The sequence below is a fragment of the Nestor notabilis genome, unplaced genomic scaffold, assembly GCF_000696875.1.
Source record: "Nestor notabilis isolate BGI_N333 unplaced genomic scaffold, ASM69687v1 scaffold677, whole genome shotgun sequence".
Classification (NCBI taxonomy): domain Eukaryota; kingdom Metazoa; phylum Chordata; class Aves; order Psittaciformes; family Psittacidae; genus Nestor; species Nestor notabilis.
In genome coordinates this window covers 40,961-67,406 of record NW_009936683.1, presented here as the reverse complement: position 1 = coordinate 67,406, position 26,446 = coordinate 40,961, and the positions used below count along the sequence as shown (strand labels likewise).

The 26,446-nt window shown below is 42.7% G+C and overlaps 1 protein-coding gene across 2 annotated transcripts; it reads left to right on the top strand.

Annotated features, from left to right (window-relative positions):
• The first annotated feature begins 1,545 nt into the window (after positions 1-1,545).
• On the top strand, positions 1,546-24,767 carry HIVEP2 (human immunodeficiency virus type I enhancer binding protein 2). 2 transcript variants are annotated; one of them, XM_010018444.1, is made up of 7 exons: positions 1,621-6,948; positions 7,690-7,844; positions 12,189-12,364; positions 14,933-15,034; positions 15,575-16,485; positions 20,474-20,479; positions 23,027-24,767. In XM_010018444.1, exons 1-7 carry the CDS (start codon positions 1,717-1,719, stop codon positions 23,843-23,845), a joined length of 7,401 nt encoding a protein of 2,466 aa, XP_010016746.1. In that variant the 5' UTR covers positions 1,621-1,716; the 3' UTR covers positions 23,846-24,767. The 2 variants fall into 2 exon arrangements, with proteins under 2 accessions (XP_010016745.1, XP_010016746.1); XM_010018443.1 differs by lacking the exon at positions 20,474-20,479 and having other exon boundaries at positions 1,546-6,948.
• Positions 24,768-26,446: the final 1,679 nt, after the last annotated feature.

The window sequence follows — 26,446 nt, the reverse complement described above, 5'->3', positions numbered from 1 at the left end:
AGATAGTCATGCTTATTAGATGCCTAGAAGATGCAGGTAATTGTTTTAATTCTAAAAAAAACCCCAAACTCGACACCAAAATATATATTCCCATTATGTGTATGTTTTTCTGCACTTTGCTTATGTTTCTTCAAGCCAAATTCAGGTTTTCTATTGTAGGAATGAAAAATATTCCAATATCTCTAACATTACTCTCTTTTATCCTTTTCCTTGCTCTTTTAAAATCATGACAGTCTTCATAATTTGCACTGTTTCATCCAGAAAATTTCATGTGTTTGGACAATATGAAAACAGGAAGCGTACATTGTTCTTCAAATTCAAACACTGTACTTTTGTATGAAAATCATACCTCTGAGCTTTTCTTATTTATAATAGAGCTGTGGAAACCTATTGCATTTAAACATAGAAAATGCATGTGTGACTGGGTGGAAATGTTCTGACATGGAAATCTTAAATGCTAAAGTCACATAAACACAGTCATAGCTCATTTCTCTAACACGTTTTATCTCTAGGAAGACCTTCTCACTAAAATTTAATTAGTGATTAGAAGATGGAGGTGTGGAAAGGTACCAACAGTGCTGTATTGGGAAAGCTTATTTTGATACCTCTTGTGACTGTTTAAGAGTAGTTTAAAAGGGTGATCAACACCTTTTTGTAAATACAGTTAGATGATCTAAGGTAAGAAGTGCCTCACTTCAGCTGTCTTATAAGTTAGGTATATACTCCAAGGTAGTTGTCTAGGATTTCTGCCTAGCTGACAGTGAGAAACAGGCATCTCAGTCGTGAAGGGCCATGTGCGTAAACATCCCCTGTGTTTGAAGCACCCATCACGATACAAAAAGATTCCTCTGGAAGTACTGATCATTCTCCTCTGACTTTAGAGGAGGGCTGGGTGACTAAAGTACATGTGTCAACTGTAGGTGAGTAATACTGGATACGGTAACTCCCACCCATGGTGTTAGGACTCTATTCTCAGCAGTGATTTGCTGAAAGAGCTGTCAAAGTAGGTGATGGACTTTCTGAGAATCGAGCCCTTAAACTGTCCCCAGAAAGCCTTCCAAAGCTACTGTTTAATTTGGAAAGTGTAGAACTCTGTTTTCTATTTCTAGGGCTTTTATTGAGTAGTGATTATGCTTGTGCGCAATCTCTGGAGCCAGACTTTACTGTGTCTGCTCACAAAAGGGAGTTTTGTGAAATGTAGTTACCTTTGCTTAAGTCCCTCAATAATTTTCATGTAAGGCTCAATAAAAGAGCAATTGACTGTGTCAATGTTATTTAGCATAGCTGTATTAATTGGTGTGTGGGGTTTCTTTGTTTTTGATTTTTCCGTACAGATAGCTGTGTCAACATGGAGGAGATGAAGAGAACTTTGCTCTAGTAGATCACAAATATTTCTAGGTCATTCTGCATCTCAGTATTTAATAACAATGGAAAATGTCCAAATGCTCTAACAAGTCTTTGCAAATGTATAACAAACTGTATAGGAAAGTTCCTGCCATGAACAGAACTGTATAATACTCACATTAGTGTACAGACACAAATCTAATGCCTATAGACTACTGTGTGGAAAGTTCCAAAGAGAAAGAAAAGTCTGTGAATTTGCAACAGCCCTGGAAAAATGGCAGAAACAAAACTTTAAAAAGCACAGCTTTGGACACACTCCATGTGTCTGCACAGCTTTCAAGTGAACTAGCACTTAAGACCTTGTGTAACAAAATGGACTCTGGGGACACAGCTATAGGGCAAAAAGCTACCTCAAGGTCTGGAGAAACTGCTAAAGTACCAAGTAGATGGAGGCAAGAACATTCAGCTGTTATTAAGATGAGCGCTTTTGGCAATCAAGAAGTACAGAGGCAACCACAAATAGATCACGAGCAAATAGGAAACACAGCATCAGCACAACTTTTTGGTTCTGGGAAACTGGTATCATCAAATGAAGCTGCACAGCAAGTCACAGAGAAGCAATATCCACAGCATCGTCCAAGTCCTTACTCATGTCAACATTCACTTTCTTTCCCACAGCATTCATTGCCACAAGGCTTCTTGCACAACATAAAGCCACATCAGAGCTTGGAAGGCCCTCCGTGGCAGTATCCTAGCCACTTGCAGTCAGTTGCCTCAGAGGACTTGTTTCCTTTTCATATGCATAGCCATAGCGGAGGTTTCTCCAGGAAGAAGATTTCAAGTTTGAACCCTGCATACAGCCAATATTCACAGAAATCTTTAGAACAATCAGAAGATGCTCACAAAAAGGAACACAAACCCAAAAAGCCTGGCAAGTACATTTGTCCTTACTGTAATCGGGCTTGTGCCAAACCTAGTGTACTGAAAAAGCATATTAGATCTCATACTGGGGAGCGACCATACCCTTGTGTTCCTTGCGGTTTCTCCTTCAAGACGAAGAGCAACCTATACAAGCACAGGAAGTCACATGCCCATGCAATCAAGGCAGGATTGGTACCTTTCACAGAGTCAGCAGTCTCTAAATTGGACCTAGATGCCAGTTACATTGATGTAGAGGCTGAAATACATTCAGATGGCGAGCAGAGCACGGATACTGATGAGGAGACCCCACTCCTAATGGAAGGGTCTGACAAACTGAGCCCTGTCCCACAGCTCCCCCTGGACATTGCTAGCAGGAGCAGTTTTCACTCCTCCATGGAAGAGTCCTTGGTGGGGCCAATGAAAGTGCCCATTTTGATTATCCCTAAAAGTGGAATTCAGTTACCCAGTGAGAGTTCACCATATATTGGCTCTGATATGTTGCAAAACCCGTCCTTAAGTACCAAGTCTGATGACTCTCATACAGTTAAACAGCGACTTGCACTAAGACTGTCAGAGAAAAAAGGGCAAGATTCTGAGCAGTCGTTAAACCTCCTGAGCCCACACAGTAAAGGAAGCACTGACTCTGGTTATTTTTCCCGCTCAGAAAGTGCTGAGCAGCAAATTAGCCCACCAAATACTAATGCAAAGTCTTACGAAGAGATCATCTTTGGGAAGTTCTATAGGATTAATCAAAGGACAGCACTAACAGTAGCCACAACAAATCAGGAACATAGTTTAATGGGTAGAAAGGGCAAAGCAGAGCCATTACCTCTTTTAAATAACAGATTAGATATCAAGATGCTTGAGGAACATATTTCTCAGCTGGCTCCAAATAAAGAAGAACTCATCGACTCCAGTAATTTGAGCACTATTAAATCTACACAAGTTTATCCAGGCAGCAATACAGAATCTAGACAATCCCAGACCGCCACATCATCCATCAAAAACGAATCCAGGTTGTACCAAGTCAGTCAGCAGGGTGACATGCCTGTCCTTCTAGAGCCCCCAGTAGATTCCTCTCCTCTTATTAGAAGTAACTCCATGCCAACCTCTTCTGCAAACAACCTAAGTATTCCTCCATCTCTGAGAGGAAGCCATTCATTTGATGAGAAGATGACTGGCTCAGATGATGTATTTTACCCTGGGACAGTGGGAATATCCCACCAAAGGATGTTGAGAAGGCAGGCTGCCTTTGAACTGCCCTCTGTGCAGGAGGGGCACTCAGATTCAGACTATCATGGAAGACCAGGGAAAAATATCATTATTGCTTCCAGTAGACAGACGGCAGGTGACAAAGGACCATTCTTAAAAGAGAAGACCTTTTATGACTATGATGCCAGTGGAAAGCACTACAGAAAGTGGGAAGAATTTGAAGCTCAGAAGCAGAACTACAGGGACTCACCATCCTTAGGTGGGATGAACAAGGTGGGAGAGTACTTTGTTGATCCACTCGGACAATCCCAGGCAGTGCCATCCATGCTTGGAACAACTTTTGAAAACAGAAAGCGCAGGAAAGAAGAAAGTGTGGGAGATGAGGAAGACAGCCCCATGCTTTGCAGCAGTACTACTGTCACCACTGGGGGAATTCAGCCTTTGGACTTGGATCCCAAATCCCAAATTCAGGAAGTGCCAAGGAGCGGATTTGCCCTTCAAGGCCTGGACAATGCTGCCCATTGCCATGCAGAGCGCTTTGAAATCTGCAGGCCTTACTTGCAGTCTGGAAGCCCGGCCGCTTCTCTGGAAGACTCATCCTTAGCGGCAGAACAAGAAAAGACTGCAGAATCACTGGCCAGAAAGCCCCCTGGAAATGTCATCTCTGTCATTCAGCACACAAATTCGTTGAGCAGGCCAAACTCATTTGAAAGGTCTGAATCTACAGAACATATTGTATGCCAGCAGGAAAAGATCTATTCACCACCTGAGACATGCGAAAGTGAGATTTGTGAGTCCCCAATGAGCCCAGACCGAGCTCCACAAACAGAAACTGCTGACAGCAGTAAGCCGCCTCCATCCCAGCAGCCTCAGCCGTATCATATGCAGCCCAGGTTGGTTCGCCAGCACAACATCCAGGTACCTGAAATTCGTGTCACAGAGGAGCCGGATAAGCCTGAGAAAGATAAAGAAGTGCAGAGTAAAGAGCAGGAGAGACCCACCGAAGAGTTCCAGTGGCCTCAGAGAAGTGAAACCCTTTCTCAACTTCCAGCCGAAAAGCTACCACCCAAAAAGAAGCGTTTACGACTGGCTGACATGGAGCACTCCTCTGGAGAATCCAGTTTTGAGTCCACAGGTACAAGCCTTTCTCGCAGTCCTAGCCAAGAAAGTAATTTGTCCCACAGTTCCAGTTTTTCAATGTCCTTTGAGAGGGAAGAGAGCATGAAGTTCATCACACCTCCCAAACAAGATGAGTTTGGAAAACCATCTGAGTTTTTAACAGTTCCAGCCGGTGCTTACTCACTTTCCGTCCCTGGGCATCACCATCAGAGGGAAATGAGACGCTGCTCATCTGAACAGATGCCCTGTCCTCATGCTGCTGAAGTCCCAGAGATTCGAAGTAAATCCTTTGATTATGGGAACCTGTCTCATGCCTCTTCAGCTGGGACACCCACTACGGCACTGTCTCCATCCCGAGAAAGGAAGAAATGCTTCTTGGTTCGCCAGGCTTCCTTCAGTGGTTTTCCAGAGATTTCCCAGACTGATCAGAGCACAGAACAAAGTATAAAGCAAGAGCAGATGGAACATGCACAGGCTGGTCTTCGCTCCTCCCAGCTCACCTGGCATCACTCTCCTTCCTCTGTACTTCAGCCCATTCAGGTAGACGACTCTGGAAAACAGGCTATTGGCTCCTGTGCTCAATTTAGTAATAGCTCGTCCCACCTTGCCCAGCAACAGGCTCTTCTTGCAGACAGCTCAGAAATGTTAAGGACTTCCTTGATCCAACAAGCACCTTATATTCCTAGCAAGCATCCATCAGAGCAACAGCAGCTATTTGCACATCAGGAAAAAGTCCCATTTGCCCCTATTCATAGCACCTTGTTTCAGTTCTCCTATCCAGCTGTCTGCATGGTTCACTTACCACCATCTCAGCAGCCTGTCTTGTGGCAGTCATGCACAGAACCGCTACACTTCCAGCATCATTTTGTGCAACAGCTACAGAAATCTTATGTCAAACAGCCTTTCCAGACAGATGTTCCTCCAAGTTATCACCTGGAACATGCACCAGAGTATATTAGCAAGAAACCAGCTGATTACATGCATGCTAAAGAGCAAGCGTACCAGCATTACTCAGGAACATCTGGGCAGTATTCAAAAAATACTCTTGCTAAGTACCAGCCAGACCATAGCATTAAACCAACAGATACCTCCTCTGAGCAGCATCTTCAGACAGATTTTGACTCCCCAAGTGATGGATCTGTACAGTCTTTGCCAGGAACAGTTGTTCCTGTCAGAATTCAAACCCACGTGCCATCTTATGGTAGTGTCATGTACACAAGCATTTCTCAGATCCTTGGACAGAGTAACAGTCCTGCAATTGTAATTTGTAAAGTTGATGAGACTGTTTCTCAAAGAACATTGGCAACTAATGCGACCATGCAAGGAATTGGATTTAACATAGCTCAGATGTTGGGTCAGCATGGAGGGCTAGAAAAATATCCTTTATGGAAAGTGCCACAGACACTACCACTTGGACTGGAGCCACGAATTCCCTTGTGTTTGCCTTCCACTTCAGACATGGCTTCTACCTTGGGAGGAGGCAAACGAATGCTTTCACCTGCCAGCAGCTTGGAGCTCTTCATGGAGACTAAACAGCAGAAACGAGTCAAAGAAGAAAAAATGTATGGGCAGATAGTTGAGGAGCTAAGTGCAGTTGAGTTGACTAACTCAGATATTAAGAAAGATTTTCCAAGAGTGCAGAAGCCTCAGCTAGTACGGCAGAGCTGTGCTACCGAGCCAAAAGAAAGTCTGCCATCCATGTCATCCACATCACCACTGTCGTCCTCATCATCTCAAGATTTCCCACCTGTCAGCATGCCAACAGCTGATGCTTTCCCGCCAAGCAGGGAGAAACTTTCCAGTTTTGATTCTGCGTCACCAGGGCAGAAGTCCAGTGGCCCTTCGGAAGGAAGAGACTCACCAGAAGAACTGGATGTGGATGAAACAGCTTCAGATATGAGCATGAGTCCACAGAGATCTTCATTGCCACCAGGAGAACTTCAGCCAGAAGACCAACTGAAACATCAAAAATTGCCTCTTGGGATGTTAGTCCAGGTGTCATCCAATGCCAGTGGGAAAGTCACAGGCTCAACCATTCTCCTGACAGACGTAGCAGATTTTCAGCAGATCCTTCAGTTCCCAAGTCTGCGCACTACTACTACTGTGAGCTGGTGTTTCTTAAACTATACGAAGCCCAATTACATACAGCAACCAACCCTCAAATCCTCAGTTTATGCTTCATGGTGTATAAGTTCATGTAACCCAAACCCATCTGGCCTAAGTACAAAGACCACTTTAGCACTTTTAAGGTCCAAGCAAAAAAACACCACAGAAATCTACACTCTGGCTGCTATGCATAGACCTGGAGCTGGTAAACTGACATCATCAAGTGCGTGGAAGCAGTTTGCTCAGGTAAATAAGAGGTTTTAATAAAATTAAATTTGTATGTCTCTATTTGAGAAAATATTAGTAAACTATGAAATGTAAGCTAGTGATTTTTATTTAAAAAAAAAAAAAGATTCCCCATTGGGAAATCAGACATTGGCATCTTCCCATGACAACTTTTGAGCTTCAATTTACCCCTCAGCAAGCTCTGCTACTTCTGCTGTCTCTGTCTCCATTTTCAAAGTTGGATGTAAAAAGTGAGGCTTTTAAAGCCCTCCATGCCTGCCAGAGCCTTTTATTTTGTCCTTTGTTTTTGCCATGTCCTGATTCAAACAGTATCAGGCACAAACACTCATTTGCATTCGTAATTAAAGATTAAGTTAAAAATTAGTAGGGATCTTCAGTTCCATTTAGTGTCTTTTACATACTTACTCTTCCTCATGGACTAAGCATTAGATAACGGTGCCAGGGAAAATTCTGTAATGGCAATAAATTACTTTCTAAGGTTTTTCCATCTCTATTTTCCAAGATTTTTTTTCTGAGGAAAGATACGGTGCTGTCTTTTCTGTCAAGACTCTCGTAAAAATTTGTCCATGCTGCCCCTTATCTTATTCTCAGTCAAATTAAATGGGACAAATAAATTCATCTTATGTAGTTCCATCAAAATGAGAGTTTGGCTTTTACCTGGAATGTTAAAAGTACTTGAAATGAAGTGTGCGTTTGTTGTGTGCTCCAGCAGTAACACCCTTCCTTGACTTTGTTCTACAGATGAAACACGAGCCATTCTTCTTGTTTGGCAGCAAGCTTGAAAAGAAAGTAGTGGGGAATATTATAAAAGAAAGAGTAAAAGGAGACATTCATGGAGATAAAGACATTACATCCAAACAAACTGAGCCGATACGAATTAAAATCTTTGAAGGAGGGTAAGAAAATACAACTGGAAATTTCAAGCTCAGCCTGTCATTTTAAAGAGATTTGAAAATTAAAATGAATGAGTTCCGATGTGAACAGTCTCCTGTGTTCCTGCCATGCCTTGTAGCTCCCAAGTCTCTTCCTTTTGTGTATATGTCAGTCTTCAAATAAACTGCAGGGTACCTGTATACTTACTCTTGGCTCTAGTTTGCTATTAGGACAATTATATTTTCTGTCTGTGTGAGAACACTCACTCAAAATTATTACTTTCATTCCTTTGGTCATAAAGAAATGGATAAACAGTTAACATTTTGATGTTTTCTATACCATTTCTTTGTATTGGCTTCCATGAGGTTGTCTTTCCATTTTGAGACTGTGTGTACTTCCACGCATTTGAATGGGTTAGCTAGGCATACTTACTCTTATTCTTGTAATTTTTTATTATTTACTGAAGTTGGATTTTGGAGATAAGATGTAAGATGACAATGAAATCTATGGTATCCAAGCCTAATCCATAGATCTGTCATGCATGGCTGGTAAAATAATGTTTAATTTTACCATGGCCATCTGTCACTCAAGTGATAACAGAAATAAGTAACAGAGAGGGAAAAAGGAGACCTGAAAGCCCATTAACATTGTTTTGAGGGTTGTTTTAAAAAGCAAATGAAATGGACACTTGTTTGCCTCAGCAGTATAGTCTAAAATAGAAGGTACTATTTAATTTCTTCTACAGAATTCTGACACGATGCAATTAATTTGCCAGTTGTTAGCAGTGAATAGTCAGGTGGATGAACAAGATGTGTTTTTCAGTCTTACCAGACTCAGGTGGTCTCACAGCACTGTTTTATTGAGGTAACTAAATAGGTCAGGATGGAGAAGTGAGAAATTTGTGCATCCATTTTCTTCTCCTGTCAGTTTGTACCCTGTAAAAATCTCAGTTGTCTTTCATTAACATTATGTGTTTTGGCTCCGCTTGAATAGTCTCCATTAAATTAACACTGGCATTTCTCTGTAGTCTGCAACACTGAAGGAGTATGGCCTGAAAGACTGAAAATATTATTTTGTGGATTGTTGTAGGCATGCTGACCCAGACACCCTGATCCTGGCTGTTCTCTGTAGTTGTGCATTGTCCCAGTACCCAAGCCAGTAGTCTGGCTACACCAGAGTGACCCAAATTCAGGGGTGAGCCTAAGTTTATGAGAAATTTAAAGAGCTGTTGCTTCAACTCACACTCACTTTGGAGTATAAAATTTGCCTGTTTCCCACTACGTATCATTTCTGAATTCAGATCACCCAGCTGAAGACAGTCTGCACTATGTAAGCTGAGTGATAAGAGGTCAGAAGAATAAGAGTGTGTTAAGAAAAGCAACTTAAGGGAGGATTCAGGTCTATGTGAGCTGCTACAGATCACTCTATAAAATGCATTTACCATCTAATACCTTCTTTAAGAAACTTTGTATGAATGTTACTTACACCATCTCAAGTTTCCATGTACACCAATAAGGTCTATGACACTACTTGTGTAAAGTCATATAATTCACATCTCACCTAGAAATGCCTTCTAGTAATACATGGCTTTGTTTAGATATCCTTTTGAGTAAAACAAAACTGAAGAAACCTTGATGTGCACATTAATTTTTGGGGGAGGGGGACACAGACACACAAATAGACTGGGACAGCATCAGTACAAGGATATGACCTGCAAAGTGAATAAAATGATGTAGTATTAATTGTAGAATCATAGAATAGTTTGGGTTGGAAGGGACCTTCAAAAGTTATCTAGTCCAACCCCCCTGCAATGAGCAGGGATATAATGGGTCCACTCTTTATACATCATGATTAAATTGTAGATTTTATAGGAACTATTTGTGGAAAGGTAGAATCATTCTTTTCATTAATTTGGCTATTTTTAAAATGGATTTAATAGTCTTTAGATATTATAACCATATCTTTCATTGTTTCCTGTACTGACCATTGAATTTGTCTTCCTCTTTAGGTTTTTGTTTGTGACTTCTAACAGCTAGTTTTTTCCATGCTTGTTTGCTCTTGGCTGTTTGTAGAGCTGTTCTGTTCTCTTCTATTCTGCTCTAATCTAACCAAGCTCATCTTTGTATCATCTCAGCACGCACTGAAGTAGTGCTCTGAACTATGCAGCAAATGTCTGTCATCTTTGTTTCATGTTTTCTCCCCTGGACAAACAAGCGTGCATGGTGATACCTTGTTTCAGCAGAGTGTGTTCATTTTGCTTTTTGCTTAACCTGAGGAGTAGATTTGCTTAAGCTCCTTGACTGCTTTCATTTTGTAAGTGTGAAGAAGGCAATTCAGAATCCATAGCTGAGAAAGATCTGCGATTGTCAGTTTTCGGTTGGTGGGAAAACCTGTCCACGAGGCAGGGAAATGCAGCTGTGCAGCTGTCTTGTGCCAGGGGAGCAGAGCACTCATATGGCAGGTGGGCAGAGAACAAATAGATATGTCTGGGGATGAGTGAGAGGCTGAAGGAATAAAATGCATGGGGTTGAGGCAAAAAGTGTACATGTCACAGCACAACACCACCTCGCTGCACCAAAGCCTGTCGTGCCCATCCCAGTGAAACTGGAATATAAAGAGAGATGAAAAGGAAATAAAATGTCAGTTTTTCAAAAAATATTGGACATCTTTTCTGTCTGTGGGAGAAAGCCTGGAAGTAGGTGATGAAGCAGTGGATAGAGAAGTGACTATGAGTTATTAGCATGTATATATGAAGGAGAACCTGGGAAATGGGGCAGACAGAAAAGCAGAATCACAGAACTGTTAAACAAAAAATCATGTTAGAGAGATGGCTAGATATTAAATGACATTGGACTGTGCTAGTTTTGCCCAATGAAGGAAAAGGGAAAGGGCCAACTTTATTGGAAAGGAGATAAAAAAAATGAATTTAGGCATTCACATTTCAAAGAGGAGCTGAAGTGTTTAGATGTTTTCCAACTATGTTGGAAAAGACCTTTAAGATCACCAGGTGCAACCATTATCCCAGCACTGCCAAGTCCACCACTAACCCACGTCACAAAGGGCCTCATCTAAACGTTTTTTGAACACTTCCAGGGACAGTGATTCCACCACTGCCCTGGGAAGCCTGTTCCAATGCCTGATCACCCTGTTTAATAGATAACAAGATGGACATAAGAACAGGACAGTGTTTTACGTATTTCTAAGATATTAGTTTCAGTATTTATATTGCCAGCGATGTAGCTGAACATATGGAAGAAGTGTTCATCTAAGAAAAGCACACTTGAAAAAAGTTTCAGCTCTGTAACCCAAAAATTTCCACTTGCTTCTTGTAGAGTTATCAACACGTTAACAGAATCTTTCACACAGTCCCTTATTTATTTAAAGCACTGACTGTCAGTACTAACGGTATCTTGTGGGCTGTGCATCCACAGGGTGACTGCAAGTACTTTGTGCTTCTTAGGGAGAGGGCAATGGAGGACAGAGGGCAGAAAAAATATTCTTTCCCAGTTCTCACAATTTCTGGATTTTATTTAGGGTGAGTGAGGATGAAATTCTCCCCCTAGGGAATGCCCTGTGCTCTCCAAACCTCAGAACAGCTCCCGTGGGCCCTTTTAGATTTCATTATTAACAATTTATCATGGTAGTAAAGGCAATGTACAGCTTTACATAGATTTCCATATCTTATTTATTATCTAACTACACTCTATGTAATCTGCAAAAATAGCGTGGAACACTTATGCCCGTGCTAAGAAAATTTCTTTTAACAGCTTTCTGCTAAGTATGCAGGTTGGAAGTTTCCCATTTTATTTCTGAAGCAGCACGTACCTGAGTGAACTCAACTTGGTGTCCTTAGGGAGGGATCCATCTTCGGGAACTTCTGGCATCTGTAGTGTGAATGCATACATCGTTGCTAGACATATGCATTCCCCTTATGCTTAATGGGGAGAAACGGGCATTTCCAGGATGTGATTTATCTGATCCCAAGGGATAAATACACTAAAATAGATAAATGGACCGTGACGCAAAACACTGTTTTCAGTTGTGGTAGATGCCTGCATTGTACAAGACTACAGATAACTGGAGTTGTGCTGTGTCTGTAGGAATGGTAGCTAATCTGTGCCCCGACAAGGTGTTTATACTATTCTTATACTGCAACTCTTTGGTCTCGTGTTGTTAAAACACACTGGGACCAGTACATTCCCTGAAAGGCAAATAGTTTGTGAGTTCCAGACCAAAAGTTCAGTGTTTCCTGTGGATTTGTTGTGATGAGATGTATAGTGGATCAGGGTATGATGCATAGAGATGATGTTTATGCATATATGTGGCCTGGAGTCTCTGTGATTTAAGTGCTTGCTCTCTTCCAACAGGTATAAGTCAAATGAGGATTATGTCTATGTCAGAGGTCGTGGCCGAGGAAAGTACATTTGTGAAGAATGTGGAATTCGTTGCAAAAAGCCAAGCATGCTCAAGAAACATATCCGCACTCATACTGATGTTCGGCCTTATGTATGCAAGTTGTGCAATTTTGCCTTCAAAACTAAAGGTACTTGACCCTTTTTGCTGAACTCTTACCACTTCCCAAACAAATCTTGAGCTGTTTTGCCATCTGAGATCCAAGCACCTTTTGCAATCAAGGAGAGAATTTTCTTCAGAACAAAATTATTGAGTTTATGTATACAGGACTTCATCAGAGAGATTCTTTTCTTCTGTTTAATTGATCCAGGGATTTTGTGAGACTCAGACTCCTTGAATAGCTTCATTAAGAGCTATAGGCTCTTGACTGGTCCATATGTCTGCAGAGAAAATGTAGTAGTGTAAGAAGCACCCTTACAAATAATACTTTCTGCCAAAAATGTTACATGGTGCAAATTTTAATTGCAGCAACACTTAAATGCTACCAGGAGAGTACTCTTGTTATGACATAATGTAGAAACAGAGCATCAGCTGCTGAGGAAAACATGCCTTCATGGGCTTTACAGTGGGTCAGTTTCAAGTTTATAAATAATGTATGTCTCCCAGATGGGCCACTCCATCCACTGTGGCATTAATTATGAATAGAGATCTGATAGCTTGTGTTCACATGTATTTATCAGCACAGAAAAAAGCTTCCATTTGTCACCCTGAGGCCACAGATAATAATATTCTTTGGAATCTGGATTTGCATTGCAACTATCTTGTAAGAGAAAAAATCTTTGATAGCATTTCTTTGTAGCACAGCTCAAATGAGCCTTATATTCTCAGTATCTTCACTTCCCTTTGGTAGACAAGGGAAATGGATTCTGGTCCCAATGCGGTGAACTTACTTGAAGAGGGAGACAGAAAACTGAAGGAAATTTCTCCCAAGATCCCAGAGCAGATTCATGACTGTTTTGAGGATTGAGAATTGTAATAGTTTCCATGACTCCGGCACTTCTTCCTCTGCCAAAGATGGGAATAGCTGATGGATGGTAGTAGACCCATCAACCTAATTTAAGATGAGAACTTTCATGGGGGTGTAGAGACAAAGACAAGGAGCTGCTCATTTGTAGTCCCAGTAGACCATTTGGTGAGCTGTTCTCGGATCATTGTTTACATTTGACATTGCTGGAGAAATGGGTCTTGAGGAGGGACTTGAAGGAGGATTGTGGTTTTGCAGCTGTGTTCAGAGAGGGCATTCCAGGCAGAAGAAATGGCATGAAAAGAAAAGTGAACTTGCTTGCTGAGGCTGGCATTTCTGGCAGAGAAGAAGAAACAGGGAGGAGGTGGTATGCTGTTGCACAAGAAGGGCATGACTAGGAAGAGACAAAGTTTGCCTTAGAAGTACAAGAAGCGTTTAACCAGTGCATTACTGCTTACGAGCAGTTGTCAGCCTCATAACTACTGCTGCTACCTTGCTGAGAACAGTGGGGTTCAGTCCTTCAGAAGTACTTAGGTTTTCAGTGTACACCCTGAGCACTTAGCCATCCAGAGGCATCAGTGGCCAAGTTAGACTTTTCATGCAGTGCACAGGCACAGTAAAAAACTCCTATTGGGAAGGGAATTATTTGAACTAGCTGAGACTGAAAGTCAGAGGAGAAGAGCCTGGCTTGTGAGCTTCTAAGCACACCACTATCCAACGGAGTGGTGCAGTGTTCCTGCCCCCAGGTTACACATGCCACACACAACATCTGGGGATGCTGGTTGGAGTACTAAAAGCAGCCTAGGTACGTTCACAGAGTGCTTTCCTTGAACTAAGAAGCACCATGTCTTGGTAGTGGTTTCGGTTTGCTTTTGACATGCTTTCCTTGTTGGGTGTTGCAAATGTGACTGAAATGGCTAATTAATTAGAGCGATATTCTTCTATCTCCAGCTCATGCTCAAGATTCTTTGCTGTGAAATGTCTCTTGGGGCCAGTCTCAGCCCAGTTTTCTTATCTGTGAAAAAATAGACCAAGACAGGCACTCCAGAAAGTCAATAGTCAAGTGTTAGATTGCTCCCTCAGGGGAATGGGAGATCTGATTTCAAATCCCAGCTGTGTCTGGTTCAGATTCGTACTCCAAAGCAGGGAGCTGAACCTGAATTTCCCACGTCCCAGATGAATGCTGTAAGTACAGCTTCTCCAAGTTCAGAGATTGCAGCTAGATGGTAAACTTGCATAGAGAAGTCTCCCATAAATGTCTTTTTTGGGGGATACTTTTCCTTCGAAATCTTTGAACATGCTGAACATCATACCACTGTGAAACTAGGAGTGTGAGTCCTGAATGGCTGGTGTGCACTGGACTTAATTTGATGGCCAGGCAGTCTGTACATATCACCAACACTGAGCTCAGGGATAGATAACATCAAAAAGAGAGTTTTTAGCTTGCTGGGGTGCCTAAATGTCATGTGGAAAATTGGAGAGATGCCTATATACCTCTCAGGCCCTGAGTTTAGGTTTATTTGATTTTTCTTTTTTTAATATAAAACCCCACTCATTAAAGCAGGCTCTGAGGGCAGTGGGCTGGATGAGTCAGCCCTGTCTGTTGGTTGGGGGTTTTTTTTCTTAAACTAAAAACCCGTATCTGCAGTATTAAGAAGTTAGAATACACCAAAACCTGACTTGGAGAGTGATCTTTGCTCTTGTCCATTAATTAGATTAATCTCTGACCCATAGGAAATCTGACAAAACATATGAAGTCTAAAGCACATATGAAAAAATGCCTGGAGCTTGGAGTATCAATGACATCCGTAGATGATGCTGAAACTGAAGAAGCAGGTATGTCAGAATGATTTAATTTAGTTGGAATGGCCTCTGGAGTATGCAAATGACTCACTGCACTTTAGCACAGTGGCTGGCATGGGAAAATGTATTAAGAGTATTTGGGGTATTTTTTAATTAAGAGGCATCTTTTTAATAAACAGGAAGTATAAAAAATAAATCCAATCCATTTGTCTGAATTCCATTTTTTATTAAGATACATGAGGAGGAGCTAGAAATAAAAGTATGACCTGTCATCTTCTGTCTCATACGAAGTTCCCAGTCCTTGTGATTTAGCTGCGAGAGGCGGCAACATTTAGCAAAGTTGCAAGATGGAGTAGGGTGGATTTGCTTTTTATCCTTCACATATAGATTGTGAAGTTATTACTATGATAAATTATGGTTTGAGACTATGAGGAGTGGCTTCATGCAGCCATCCCAGATGAAGAGTATCCAGCGATGGCAGTGCGTGTGCTGGGTGGGGAATGAAGGCGGTGGAAGGCATAAGAGGCGGGGTGTGTGCTCACTCACCATTTTGACTTGCCGTGGCTGTTTCAGAAAACATGGAGGACATGCAGCAGGAGGCAGAGAAGAGTAGCAACCTGGCAGGCCTGTCAGCAGAGCACCAGTTTTCTGACGCAGAGGAGTCAGACGGCGAGGATGGCGACGACAATGATGATGATGATGAAGATGAGGATGATTTTGATGATACTCAGGGAGACTCAACACCAAAAACCAGATCAAGAAGCACCAGCCCGCAGCCCCCTCGGTTCTCCTCCCTGTCAGTGAACTCGGCTGGGGCATCACAGGGGGCTTCCCCTGAAGGCTCCCTTTCCGTGGGACACTCCTCCCTCATCAGTTACTTGGTCACCTTACCAAGCATTCAGGTTACTCAGCTTGTAACACCAAGCGACTCCTGTGAAGACTCACAGATGACAGAGTATCAGAGGTTCTTCCAGAGTAAGAGTACTGATTCAGAGCCCGATAAAGACAGGTTGGACATACCTAGCTGCATGGATGAGGATTATGTGGTTTCCTTAGACCCCAGTTCATCTCCAAGGGACCTCTCGCCTTCCAGTCAACAGTCATCACCTGGCTATGATTCTTCACCATATAGAGATAACTCACCAAAGAGGTATTTAATGCCAAAAGGGGATTTGTCACCCAGAAGGCATCTGTCACCCCGAAGAGATATTTCACCCATGAGGCACCTTTCCCCTCGGAAGGAGGCTGTGCTGAGGAGAGAGTTATCACCAAGACGGGACGTGTCACCAAGACGTCACTTGTCACCAAGGAGACCAATGTCACCAGGGAAAGATGCATCTGTTCGGAGAGATTTGTCTCCTAGGCGAGAGAGGAGATACATGGCCTCTGTTAGAGCGGCGTCTCCACGGAGGGGCTTATACCATAATCCAGCATTGTCCATGGGTCAATATTTACAGTCTGAATCTGTTCCAGTGGGGCATTCAGTAAGTATGAAAGAATGTTTTCACTTCCATTGTCAGAAACAGTACTCTTTCCTAATTTGTGCACAGTATTTTAAAAAAACTTTTCAGCTTTTCAGAAGAAGAAGGCATGAGCTTTGAGCCCTGGCAGGATGTCCTGGAACAAATACAAGAAGTTTGGAATAGACAGGGACCACGTCAGGCTGTTGATTTGGTTAGATGCAATAGAGTCAGTCTAGGGGTTAAATCTTCACTTGGTTCAAACCCGAGTAGCTCCATTACCTTCAAGGAAATTAGGCTGGCTTACCTTAATTGCCCCATCTTTATTATATTTATTATATATATTGTATTATATTATATTATTTTTAAATGGCCCAGGAAGCTTATATGGCATTTGGGTCTTGTTTCTGCACTGTAAAACCTTTTGCTTCTTAGGCTGTCAGATGGGACTGAGCCCGGAGCAGGGCTTAAAGCCCTGATACTGCAGTATAGTACCCATCACTGGGTATTGTTTAATGGAATAAAAATGCTAAAATAAATGGAACCTCTGGGAAAACAGGGTGCCCATCAAAATCAGGATCTGGAGTTTAAAGGATACTGTTGTTTAAGGATACAGGAGCAGGCAGCTGTCTGCCCCGCAGAAGGTGCTGTCACAAACTGTCCTTGTTTTGGCAGGGCACAGGCGTCTGGGTGGAAAGGGAGATATGCAAAACTTGCACAGCTGCTGTCTGTGCTGTTCCCTTTTGGTAAATCAGCCCTCTGAAATTGCCATCTTGGCACTTTTGACTGGTCCTAGCATTCACAAAATACTCTCTCCACAAATGTATTTGGTCTTTAGAGTTAAGGAATGGTCTTACTGTGTATTATTTATTTAGTTATTCATTTAGTATGCTCCCCTCACTATGTTTGATGTTGCTGCTGCTCTCTCACTGCCTGCCTCATCACCCTGTATGTGTGGGTTCAACCTGGGCAAGCTCAGTGTGAGAGGCTTACACTGCCTCAGGGCTCCTGCTTCCCTGCTCTCCTCCTGGCAGGTCTCTCTCATCCCTGCTTCCCCATTGACAGTCTTCTCCGCTCTTTGTGTAGTCTTTGTGGTGCTTCTCAGACACAAGTTGTCACCAACCTGGAATATCCAAAAGTGGCTTTTCAGGGGAAAAAGGAAAAGCTGCGATGTGAGCAGCCATATGTGTAGATACTCTCCCACATCCTGGACATGGGCCCATGACCTAGTGAGTTGTTGGAGAGAGCAGCAGATGGGGGTGGCTAAGTGGTCCTTGAGGAAGGGCATGCTGAAACCCTGCTGCACTCTCATAGGGGTGATTACTGTGCAACAGAGAGGATACAAACACTGCCAGCAGTTCTACCAACAAAGTAGGAAAGCACAACAGAGGGTAAAGAACCACCAGTTTGGCAGTCATGATGTCTTACTATCAAATGGAAGGGATTATGTGAGGTGCTACAGCTGACACTGTGCAGGGACTCCCAGTCCCTAATGTCCACATGACACACTTCCACTGGTATCCTGTAGTAGAGATTTTGGATGTGTCATGATACTGGCAAAAGGGTATGTAACAGTCACCCTTGGCCATCTGACAGTTCTTGCTGTAATGTTTGCCTTGTGTGTTAATACACACCTTCCAGCAAGGCATTTAACACATTGTAAGGACTCTTTTAGCACCCTTAGCTTCTTCTTTTGGAAAGTCCACCATGCCAGATGGGCTTTTAACACTTGTTTTTGAGGTTGGATGAGCCATGTGGCAATGAAAAACCCAATATAAAAATCATTTGTCTTACAGAAAGCATTGGTAACTCAGTGGCATGTTGAGTATTTTGAAAGAGAAGTCCAGACCTTAGTACTGCCACCTCAATACAGGCATCATTGTAAGCAGAGCCCAGGCAAATTTAAATGAAGAAACGACAAGTGAGGATGATTGCCCATCTTAACAAACAACTGCAAGGAAGGACAAACTGATTCCTCACCTCTTGATGCCTTTCTGGAAGACATACTTTAGTCAAACAGTAGTTGAGTTTAGGTGAAACACAAGTTATTATACATTGTGTGGGAAGACAAATAACACCTGAGCTTGCTATAAATGAAAGCTGTCACAGAAGAAGAAGGAATAAAGGCTGTTTTTCACTTTCAGAGAAGTGAAATCCAGCAAATCTGAACATGATTAGCAACTGCATCAGTGATGCATGGGCCAGCTTACAGTCCTGCTTCTTCTTTCAGAGCTGTATTGGGTTCCCAATCCTTGCAGGAATGAGAGTGGTTTTGTGCTTCTGGTGCCTGCAGTTCCCATAAGAGGCCAGTTTTCTTTGTTCTCCAATGAAATCAATGTATTTGTTCTAGTCTGTTTGGCCAGTGCTGATACAGTTTCCCTTATGTTGTTTCCCCTTGAATGTTCATGCGCTTTGGTGGTCTTGTGCAAAGAGCGTGTAAAGTGCTCCAGCACTGAAAGCACCACATAGAAAGCAATTGAAATAATTTCTTCAGGAAGTAGAAAAGAGCACGGGGAAAGTAACTGGTTTTGTTGGTAGTACAAAAATACAAAAAACCATACCTCTTTTTCTTTGACAGTTAATAACAGGATATGCTCTTGCAGGAGGATACTCTCTGCAAAGTAGCCTGAGGCTCTGGATGGTGCTGATGCACATTTGGCTTTGTCAAGTTAAATTGGCATCTTTAAATTTAAAGGCAGATCCCCATTGCTCTCTATATACATTCAGGATCTTCTGTCAATGCTGGAGGTTTCTTGCTTTTCTGAGGAGGCTGGTGCCATTATTGAAGGGCTTTGATTCTTCTCACCAGTGATTTTATGCCAGTCCTGAGAAAAGAAGAGATGGGAAGGCTGTTTTTATTCACTACAAATGCCTTTCTGTTACCATTTTAGTTTAGATCAGGCATGTCTTTTGTCACATTTATGGTGCTTTGACCCACATTGCAGATCAGCCTTGGAGTAAGTGACCTGGATAGTTTTCAGCTGAAATTAAATGGAAAAATGTGCTCCAGGTGTGCAGCAGGTGCGCTTAAACTTAGAGTAGGCATTCAAGTGAGTGAGAAGAGATTGTGTCAGGTTAGTCCTAAGCAACCTTCTCCTCCAACCCCATAATATATATATTGTTAACATGGGATCCAGTACCAACAGTTTTACTCTGTTCCTGGTTGTCCCCACTCCTTGTGCACCCCGCTACTTCCTAGCACAGACCAGAGGTTTTGCCTGTTCTTCCAGTCCCAGAGCTAGACAAAATGAGACTTTGAATATATCTTGCTGTGAGTGGTACAAACTTGTCTGTAGGAGGCAGCTTCTAGGAGGTAGTGCATTTTAGCTTGTGTTGCTGTTGCACCTCTTATTCATTTTGAAGTCTGAAATATTCAGGAGGGCTGAAGGGCGCCTCTATATCCACTTGAAAGTCGATAGTACTAAAGGTCCTTTGATCATCCCAGACATAAGGATATTAAATCCCTTTCCAAGCACTCAATACTTTATCATCTTGAGTTAAATGCATTCCTGTACAGAGAGTCAGTGTAAAACTTCTGAAGTCCAGGTAAACTGTAAATAGGTCCACTGGTGTATGTGGGCTGTGATGGTGCATTCTTAGGACTGAAGATTGAGCTGATTCTGAAGCTGAAGTCTGCACAGATTTATAGTCATTATATCAGTAATATGCTGTGTTATTGAATTTCATAATACAGTTCAACATTTTCTGGTTTTTAACCTTAAAAAGTCTCAATTATGTTATGATCTGGTAATCAAAGAGATTGTTTTCCACCTGCCATCTTTGTGTAGGCTGTGGTCTGGGACTGCCAGGAGGGCATCTGTGAATGGTGTTTGGCTTTGAAAAGCAGTACTCCTCTTAATTCCCCACGGCCTGTTTTGTGGATGTACCAGATACAGGGTAAACCTACCACATCCCTGGGACCTGTGAAGCTGGATATGGTATTGCTCAGGAGTGTGATGTGTCAGTCTGGCCTTATGACCAGGTCAGAGAGTTTAGTGAAAAGCTGCTACAGAATATAGTTGCTTGGGAAATTATATGTCACGTGGAGTTGGAGGGAAATAGGCTAAACTGCAACAAATGAGAATGCATAGGAAACAAACTATATTCCCATCACCTGACAAAGAGAGTAACTTGTCTCACTGCACTGGCAGCAACCCATTCTGACTGCGCTGCAAAAAGATACTGTGACTTTTTGCACTGTGCTCAGTGGCGGGATCTAATACCTTGTCAACAGGATAAAATCTTTGGATTTTCAGGATGTTTGCTAAATGTAGGCAACTCCTCTAATACTCAGTCTTTCCCCATGAATATGTATATGTGTGTCTGCTTGTAGGTATAAAAGTGCTAGCTCTTGGTAAAGGAAATAAAAGCAGAGCAAGAGGTATGAACACTTATTATTGCCTGTAACCATTTATGTTGGCCATTTCCAAGCTCATCTGCCAGAGCTAGAGAAAGATAATCCGATATGTGCTTAGCCGGGCTTGGAAGGCATCCAGTGAACATGCACACGCTGTCACTGTCTATGTGAAAATGAGGCATATGAGACATATATTGGATGATACTGCTGATCTTGAAGCATGTAGCGGTTTCTATCGTATTAGCCACCTATATCCAACAGGGACAGACTGTTGTCCTGTTCCCTTTTGAAACTGTGGCAGGATACAACATGAAGCCAGTGTCTTCCTCAGAGATTTCTCTGTGACTAAATTTATTCTTCGATGAGTTTTGCTCTTTTTTTTTTTTTTTTTTTTTTGGGGGGTGCTTTTGCTCTATTTCCCTTAGCCCAAGTTCACATCAGATGCAATAGTGATAAATGTCATGGCTTAGCAAACAGCCGAGAGGACAGTATGACTGAGAAACAGCTTGAACGACCAAAGATGGAAAAAAAAGGGAGCAAGCAGCTGTGCAGAGGTGAGGTTAGTGATAGGAAGGACTGACAGGGTAGGTGAACTATGTCTTGTGGCTTGGCAACTGCAGTTTATTCTGTAAATTTTTCCCCATTCAGCTGTATAATGTGCTGTCACTGTGCTTTCTTACGACAGTTTCTTTTTTATGAGACTCAAGTGTCTCACTTTCTGAATAGGACAATTCCCAACATAGATTAGCCTCTGAATAATAGCATCTCTTAAGTTCGAGTCTGATGATTATAGGTCACCCTTCCTGTCTCAGTGTTGATTTATATCAAACCGGACAAAGCATCTGAGCACAGTGAGATTCAGCCCCTGGGTAGCACAGAAACTGAATCTTTAATTGCCCCCTAAACCAGTTCCTCAGGATGGGGTCAAGAGGTTGCTTAATGCCTGGGGAGCTAGGATTTCCCAGCAGTGAAGTGCTGCCACTTAAATGCATTGGCATTTAGCAGTGCAGTCCTCGGGCTGCCACAGCAAGTCTGCGGTAGCAGTGCAGCTATGGGGCAATTGATAGGTGTCTGGACAATTTGCAGAGCAGAGATAAGCGTTTTCATTCATTTAATTTCCTATGGGAGTCCCTGAGAGTTATGTGGCCAAATCCCACACACAATTATGAAGAAGTCATCCTGCACTTCTGTCATCGTTATTCCTCTGGTCAGCAATAAATGATACTTATTCATCAGATGGAAAACAAATTTTAAAAGTTAAGAATGAAAAAAGAGAAACCCAAAAGCCAGGGCATATTTAATACTGGATGGAGATGGAGCTATTCATTCTTCCAAGGCAGGAACTAATGGGAAGGCGCTGAGAATGTTAATATTGTGAGGTTGGTTTTTATTAGCCATCACAAAATCCCTCATTCTTCTCAATCCTATTATGAGTGGTGAGTCTCCCTGCTACAGAATCATCATTTTCACTCACAGCTAATGTCTGTGCTTTTGTTATTACTTATTGTTTACTCTACAGATAGGCCCAGAATGGTGGTCCATTGTCATAATGGCTATAAAAATTTGGTCCTGAACTTCCATGGAAATGTCTGTTCCCTTTCATCAAGGGTTGGGTAAAGCTCATGGAGAGGAAGTGCCTTCTCTGGGGCTCCAGAACAGGGTCTTTCAGCAGGCAGAAAGTACATACCTGCAGTCAGATTTTTCTCATCCTGCCCAGCAGCAGTGGTGAGCAGGGAGTGTTTGGATGTATATTTCTCTGCAACAAGGTCTTGATACCCAGTGTGGACTGCCAATACCAGCGCAGTTTGCACAGTTTGCTAGAAGAGAGGACCAGATGGACCTCCTGGCCAAATTTCTCCTGGGGAATGAAACTCTATCTACCCCAAATTCTCGCTACAGTTTCAGTTGAATATAATGCTCTTCACTTCCTGACCTAAATTGCTGCATTGTATTGCTGAACACTTAACTAGCTGCTGCCTTTCACCTCAGAGGTATGAGCCCTGTAGGGCTGAGCTAAGCAAAACCACCTCTGTTTTTTGGATAAGCAATTAGTGGAGTTTTCCAAATGCTTTGGGATCCATCTGGATGAAAGGTGCTGCATGAATGGGAGGTTGTGTTAGACAGGAAAGCAGATAGGTGGTTTGGCAGCCAGACAGGAATTTTGCTAGTAGCAGTGCTGACATTTCTGTTGTTTTTTTCTGGTTACAGAGAAGGGGGTTGTCTCAGGGGCCTTACTTCAATGTATATGGAGAAAAAGGAGGCATGGAGCACCGCAGGTCTAGCCAGTTCCCTGAAGGTCCGAGCGACTACATCTTCAGTCATCTTCCACTACACTCCCAGCAACAGATCCGAGCACCCATCCCCATGATGCCTATCGGGGGTATCCAGATGGTCCATTCAGTACCAGTGGCCCTTTCAGGTTTACATTCTCCGTCCACTCTGGCCCTGCAGAGGGAGGGCTCTGAGGAGAAGCAAAGAGGAACTGCTGAAATCCTTACAAAAGAGTCATATAGTATTTCTAAGCACCATGAGAAACGTACCTCTCCGCACAGCTTGCACCTCACCGCTCCCTCCAGCGCGCCCTCCTCTTCACTGCTGTTGCTGACGCAGAGCACGTCAGAGGACAGTGTTGTAGCTACTGAGAGGGAGCAGGAGGAGAACATACAGACTTGTACAAAAGCCATAGCCTCTCTGCGAATCGCCACAGAAGAAGCCGTTCTGCACGGGGCGGAGCAGCTGCAGAGGCCTTCTGAGCCTCACCAGAAACCCTTAGAAAGTGCACATTTTAGCATTAAACACTTTAGTGGATCTGAGCCGGGCCAGCCCTGTGCCTCAGCCACCCATCCTGACTTGCACGGTGGTGAACAGGACAGTTTTGGTACATCACAGACTGCGTTAGCGCATCCCACCTTTTACAGCAAGAGCTTTGTGGACGTCCGGCAGTTGGGCTTTCACAGCAGGAGCGACCCCCCATCAAGCACACAGGAAAGAAAAGAGCTGTCATCTGAGAAGAGCAAGCCGCATTGATCTGAGATGCATGGAGACTTTCACCCATACATTTACCCCACTTTCTTCTTTTTTTTTTTTCTAGAGATAGAAGAAGTATTCAACTTTACAGCATGCCTGTTCTAAGTTACAGTAGTTTGCTATTATATATACTTTTGTTATATCAAAAGAATTAGATAAAATAACAAGTCATCATGAGCCTGACCAAAACTAAATTTGAAATTCTTATTGGGTCTGGTACTTTTAAATTGTACAGATGTTTGTGCCTTTTCTTTACTTTGCTTATATTCTTATAAGCATTTTTTTAGCAGTAATTTGTACATATTTTAGAATTTGTGTATCTGCTTTGTAATAAATGTAATTTCTTTCCTTTTTTGGACACTTGGATCTAAATGATGTAAAGCAAAACAGCATCAATATATGTGAGGTTGCACTAAAACATATTTTTATATGATTAAAACTGAACAGCTTTTATGTACAGCTCTGATTCTGTAATACTAATATTTATTTACTTTGTTTCATAAATTGTAAATTTTTTTCTTAATGTTGTGGATTGCTTTTCTATGTGAAGCATGGGATTTACTGTTGCGTAATTAGAACAAAATGTATATTGTAAAACAAGATATTTAAACTAGAGTATCTTATCTTATTCTGCACTTATGCATTAGTTAAAAAAAAAAAAAAGATAAAGGATGTATCAGTCAGTTCTTAACTCTTGTAATTTTTTTTTGTCTCGTTTGCCGGATTGACTATAACTTAAGTGCTGATTGTGATTTTAAACTGATAGTACCGTAAAGCATTAAAGTAAAACAATGTGCTATTGTGAGTTTTTTCAAAGCTTTATAAAACAGTTATAAATATATTAAAAGTATTTGGTCTTATGTGAACATGTTGATCTATATATTCCTTTAAAAAGCTATGGGAAAACATTCCACCCCATGTAAATATGTGCATCACTGGTGCTGTCTGTGTAACTCACCGGGACAGGCGAGGTTCGCTGTGCTGCCGGGCACAGGGCCGGGGCACTGCTGGCTGCCAGGAGGAATAGTCCAGCAGCAGGGTGGCGAGGCCCCTATGGCCGCATGGGGCTGTTGATCTATATATTCCTTTAAAAAGCTATGGGAAAACATTCCACCCCATGTAAATATGTGCATCACTGGTGCTGTCTGTGTAACTCACCGGGACAGGCGAGGTTCGCTGTGCTGCCGGGCACAGGGCCGGGGCACTGCTGGCTGCCAGGAGGAATAGTCCAGCAGCAGGGTGGCGAGGCCCCTATGGCCGCATGGGGCTGGGTGAGGAGCCGACCCGCTGGCTGGTCAAGCGCCCCGCCGAGCCCCAGCAGTCCCCTGCTCGCCAGGGCTGACCATGGGGAGCAGGTGTCGTGCAGAGGTGCCCTGAAGTGTCAGAGAGGGGTTGGAGTGGGAAGAAAAGGTGTTTTCTTGCACTTGAACACCACAGCTGGTCACTCCCTACGGCAGTACCTGTGTCAGCTTCAGGGGAAGCTCCCGTCCCATCCCACTGATGGAGGACCATGGCCCTGCCAGTGAGGCAGAGAGCTCTGCCACCCCGCCTCTCCAAGGAGTGGGATTCACGGGAAAGAAAGTCGCAGTCTTCCAGAACAGGGTGTCCTTCTGGGTCGGGCTTGCTCCAGGGGAAAGTCAGGAGGAGCCCAGGCTTGTGTTTGTACACGTGTGGTGGGTTACCACTACCACCAGCAGCATGTGTGTGTGCACGCGCGCACACACTCACACACACACACACACACACACACACACACACGGAGATGAAAGAAACCAACGACCTGGATTATATTTTGTGCTATTTAGTGGATTATAAATCTGTGAAACCAAGTTTGTATATTGACTTACAATACATTTAAGGAGTGTTCTTTAAAAAGAAATAAATATACAGTTACATGCATGAGGTGTCTAGTCTTCATGTGTTCTTTGAGTTTTCCAAGTTTATTGGCATTCCAGCATATTGTCAGAACCCTTTTATTCCCAAGTGTTGCTTTCCTGAACGAGGAGCGCCCTTCAGAATGTGAGCAGCAGCAAAAAATGTGGATCATATTTTGTCCTCCTCAGATATTATCAAACTAAACCGGTTTATTTCTTCAACAATACCATGTGGGAGCAGAACCACAGCTGGTACGTTGTCGTAATTCTCACACGATGGCATATGACTAGTGTAATACCATAGTGGATGCTGACTGCTTCTAACCATTAAAGGTTAGTTTCTCATATCCATTGCAGTGTTCCTACCTTTATTCCACATCATTGTGGTAACCTTGCCAAGATAAGGGCATGCCAGAAAACTGGCTCATCTCAGGCTGGGGAAAGGAGAAGCAGTATATGTAGTTGGAGGTCAGCAGCTTGTTGGATCATGCATCCATAAAAAAAGGAGAAGTCAATTAGAAATTTTAAATAAATAAGCCTTATCTGATAAAAGCCTCTCTCTTCTCCTTGGCTGCATGGCTGTATTGAGAACAAAATGCTCTGCACAATGATCAGCTAACCAGGTAATCACAGATATTTTATTAAAAGGAAATCAAGCAACCCCTGATGGTAAATGCTGTATTAACATTGCCTTTATAAGCAACCCCCTTACAATGGGAGTTATCTT

What these genes read in the sequence shown, in the direction of transcription:
- HIVEP2 (XM_010018443.1), top strand. Translation starts at nt 1,546, where the DNA reads ATGCCTATAGACTACTGTGTGGAAAGTTCCAAAGAGAAAGAAAAGTCT. An exon ending in TTTTGCCTTCAAAACTAAAG is followed by an intron (nt 12,365 to 14,932) that starts GTACTTGACCCT and finishes TCTGACCCATAG; the next exon opens with GAAATCTGACAAAACATATG. An exon ending in TGCTGAAACTGAAGAAGCAG is followed by an intron (nt 15,035 to 15,574) that starts GTATGTCAGAAT and finishes TGGCTGTTTCAG; the next exon opens with AAAACATGGAGGACATGCAG.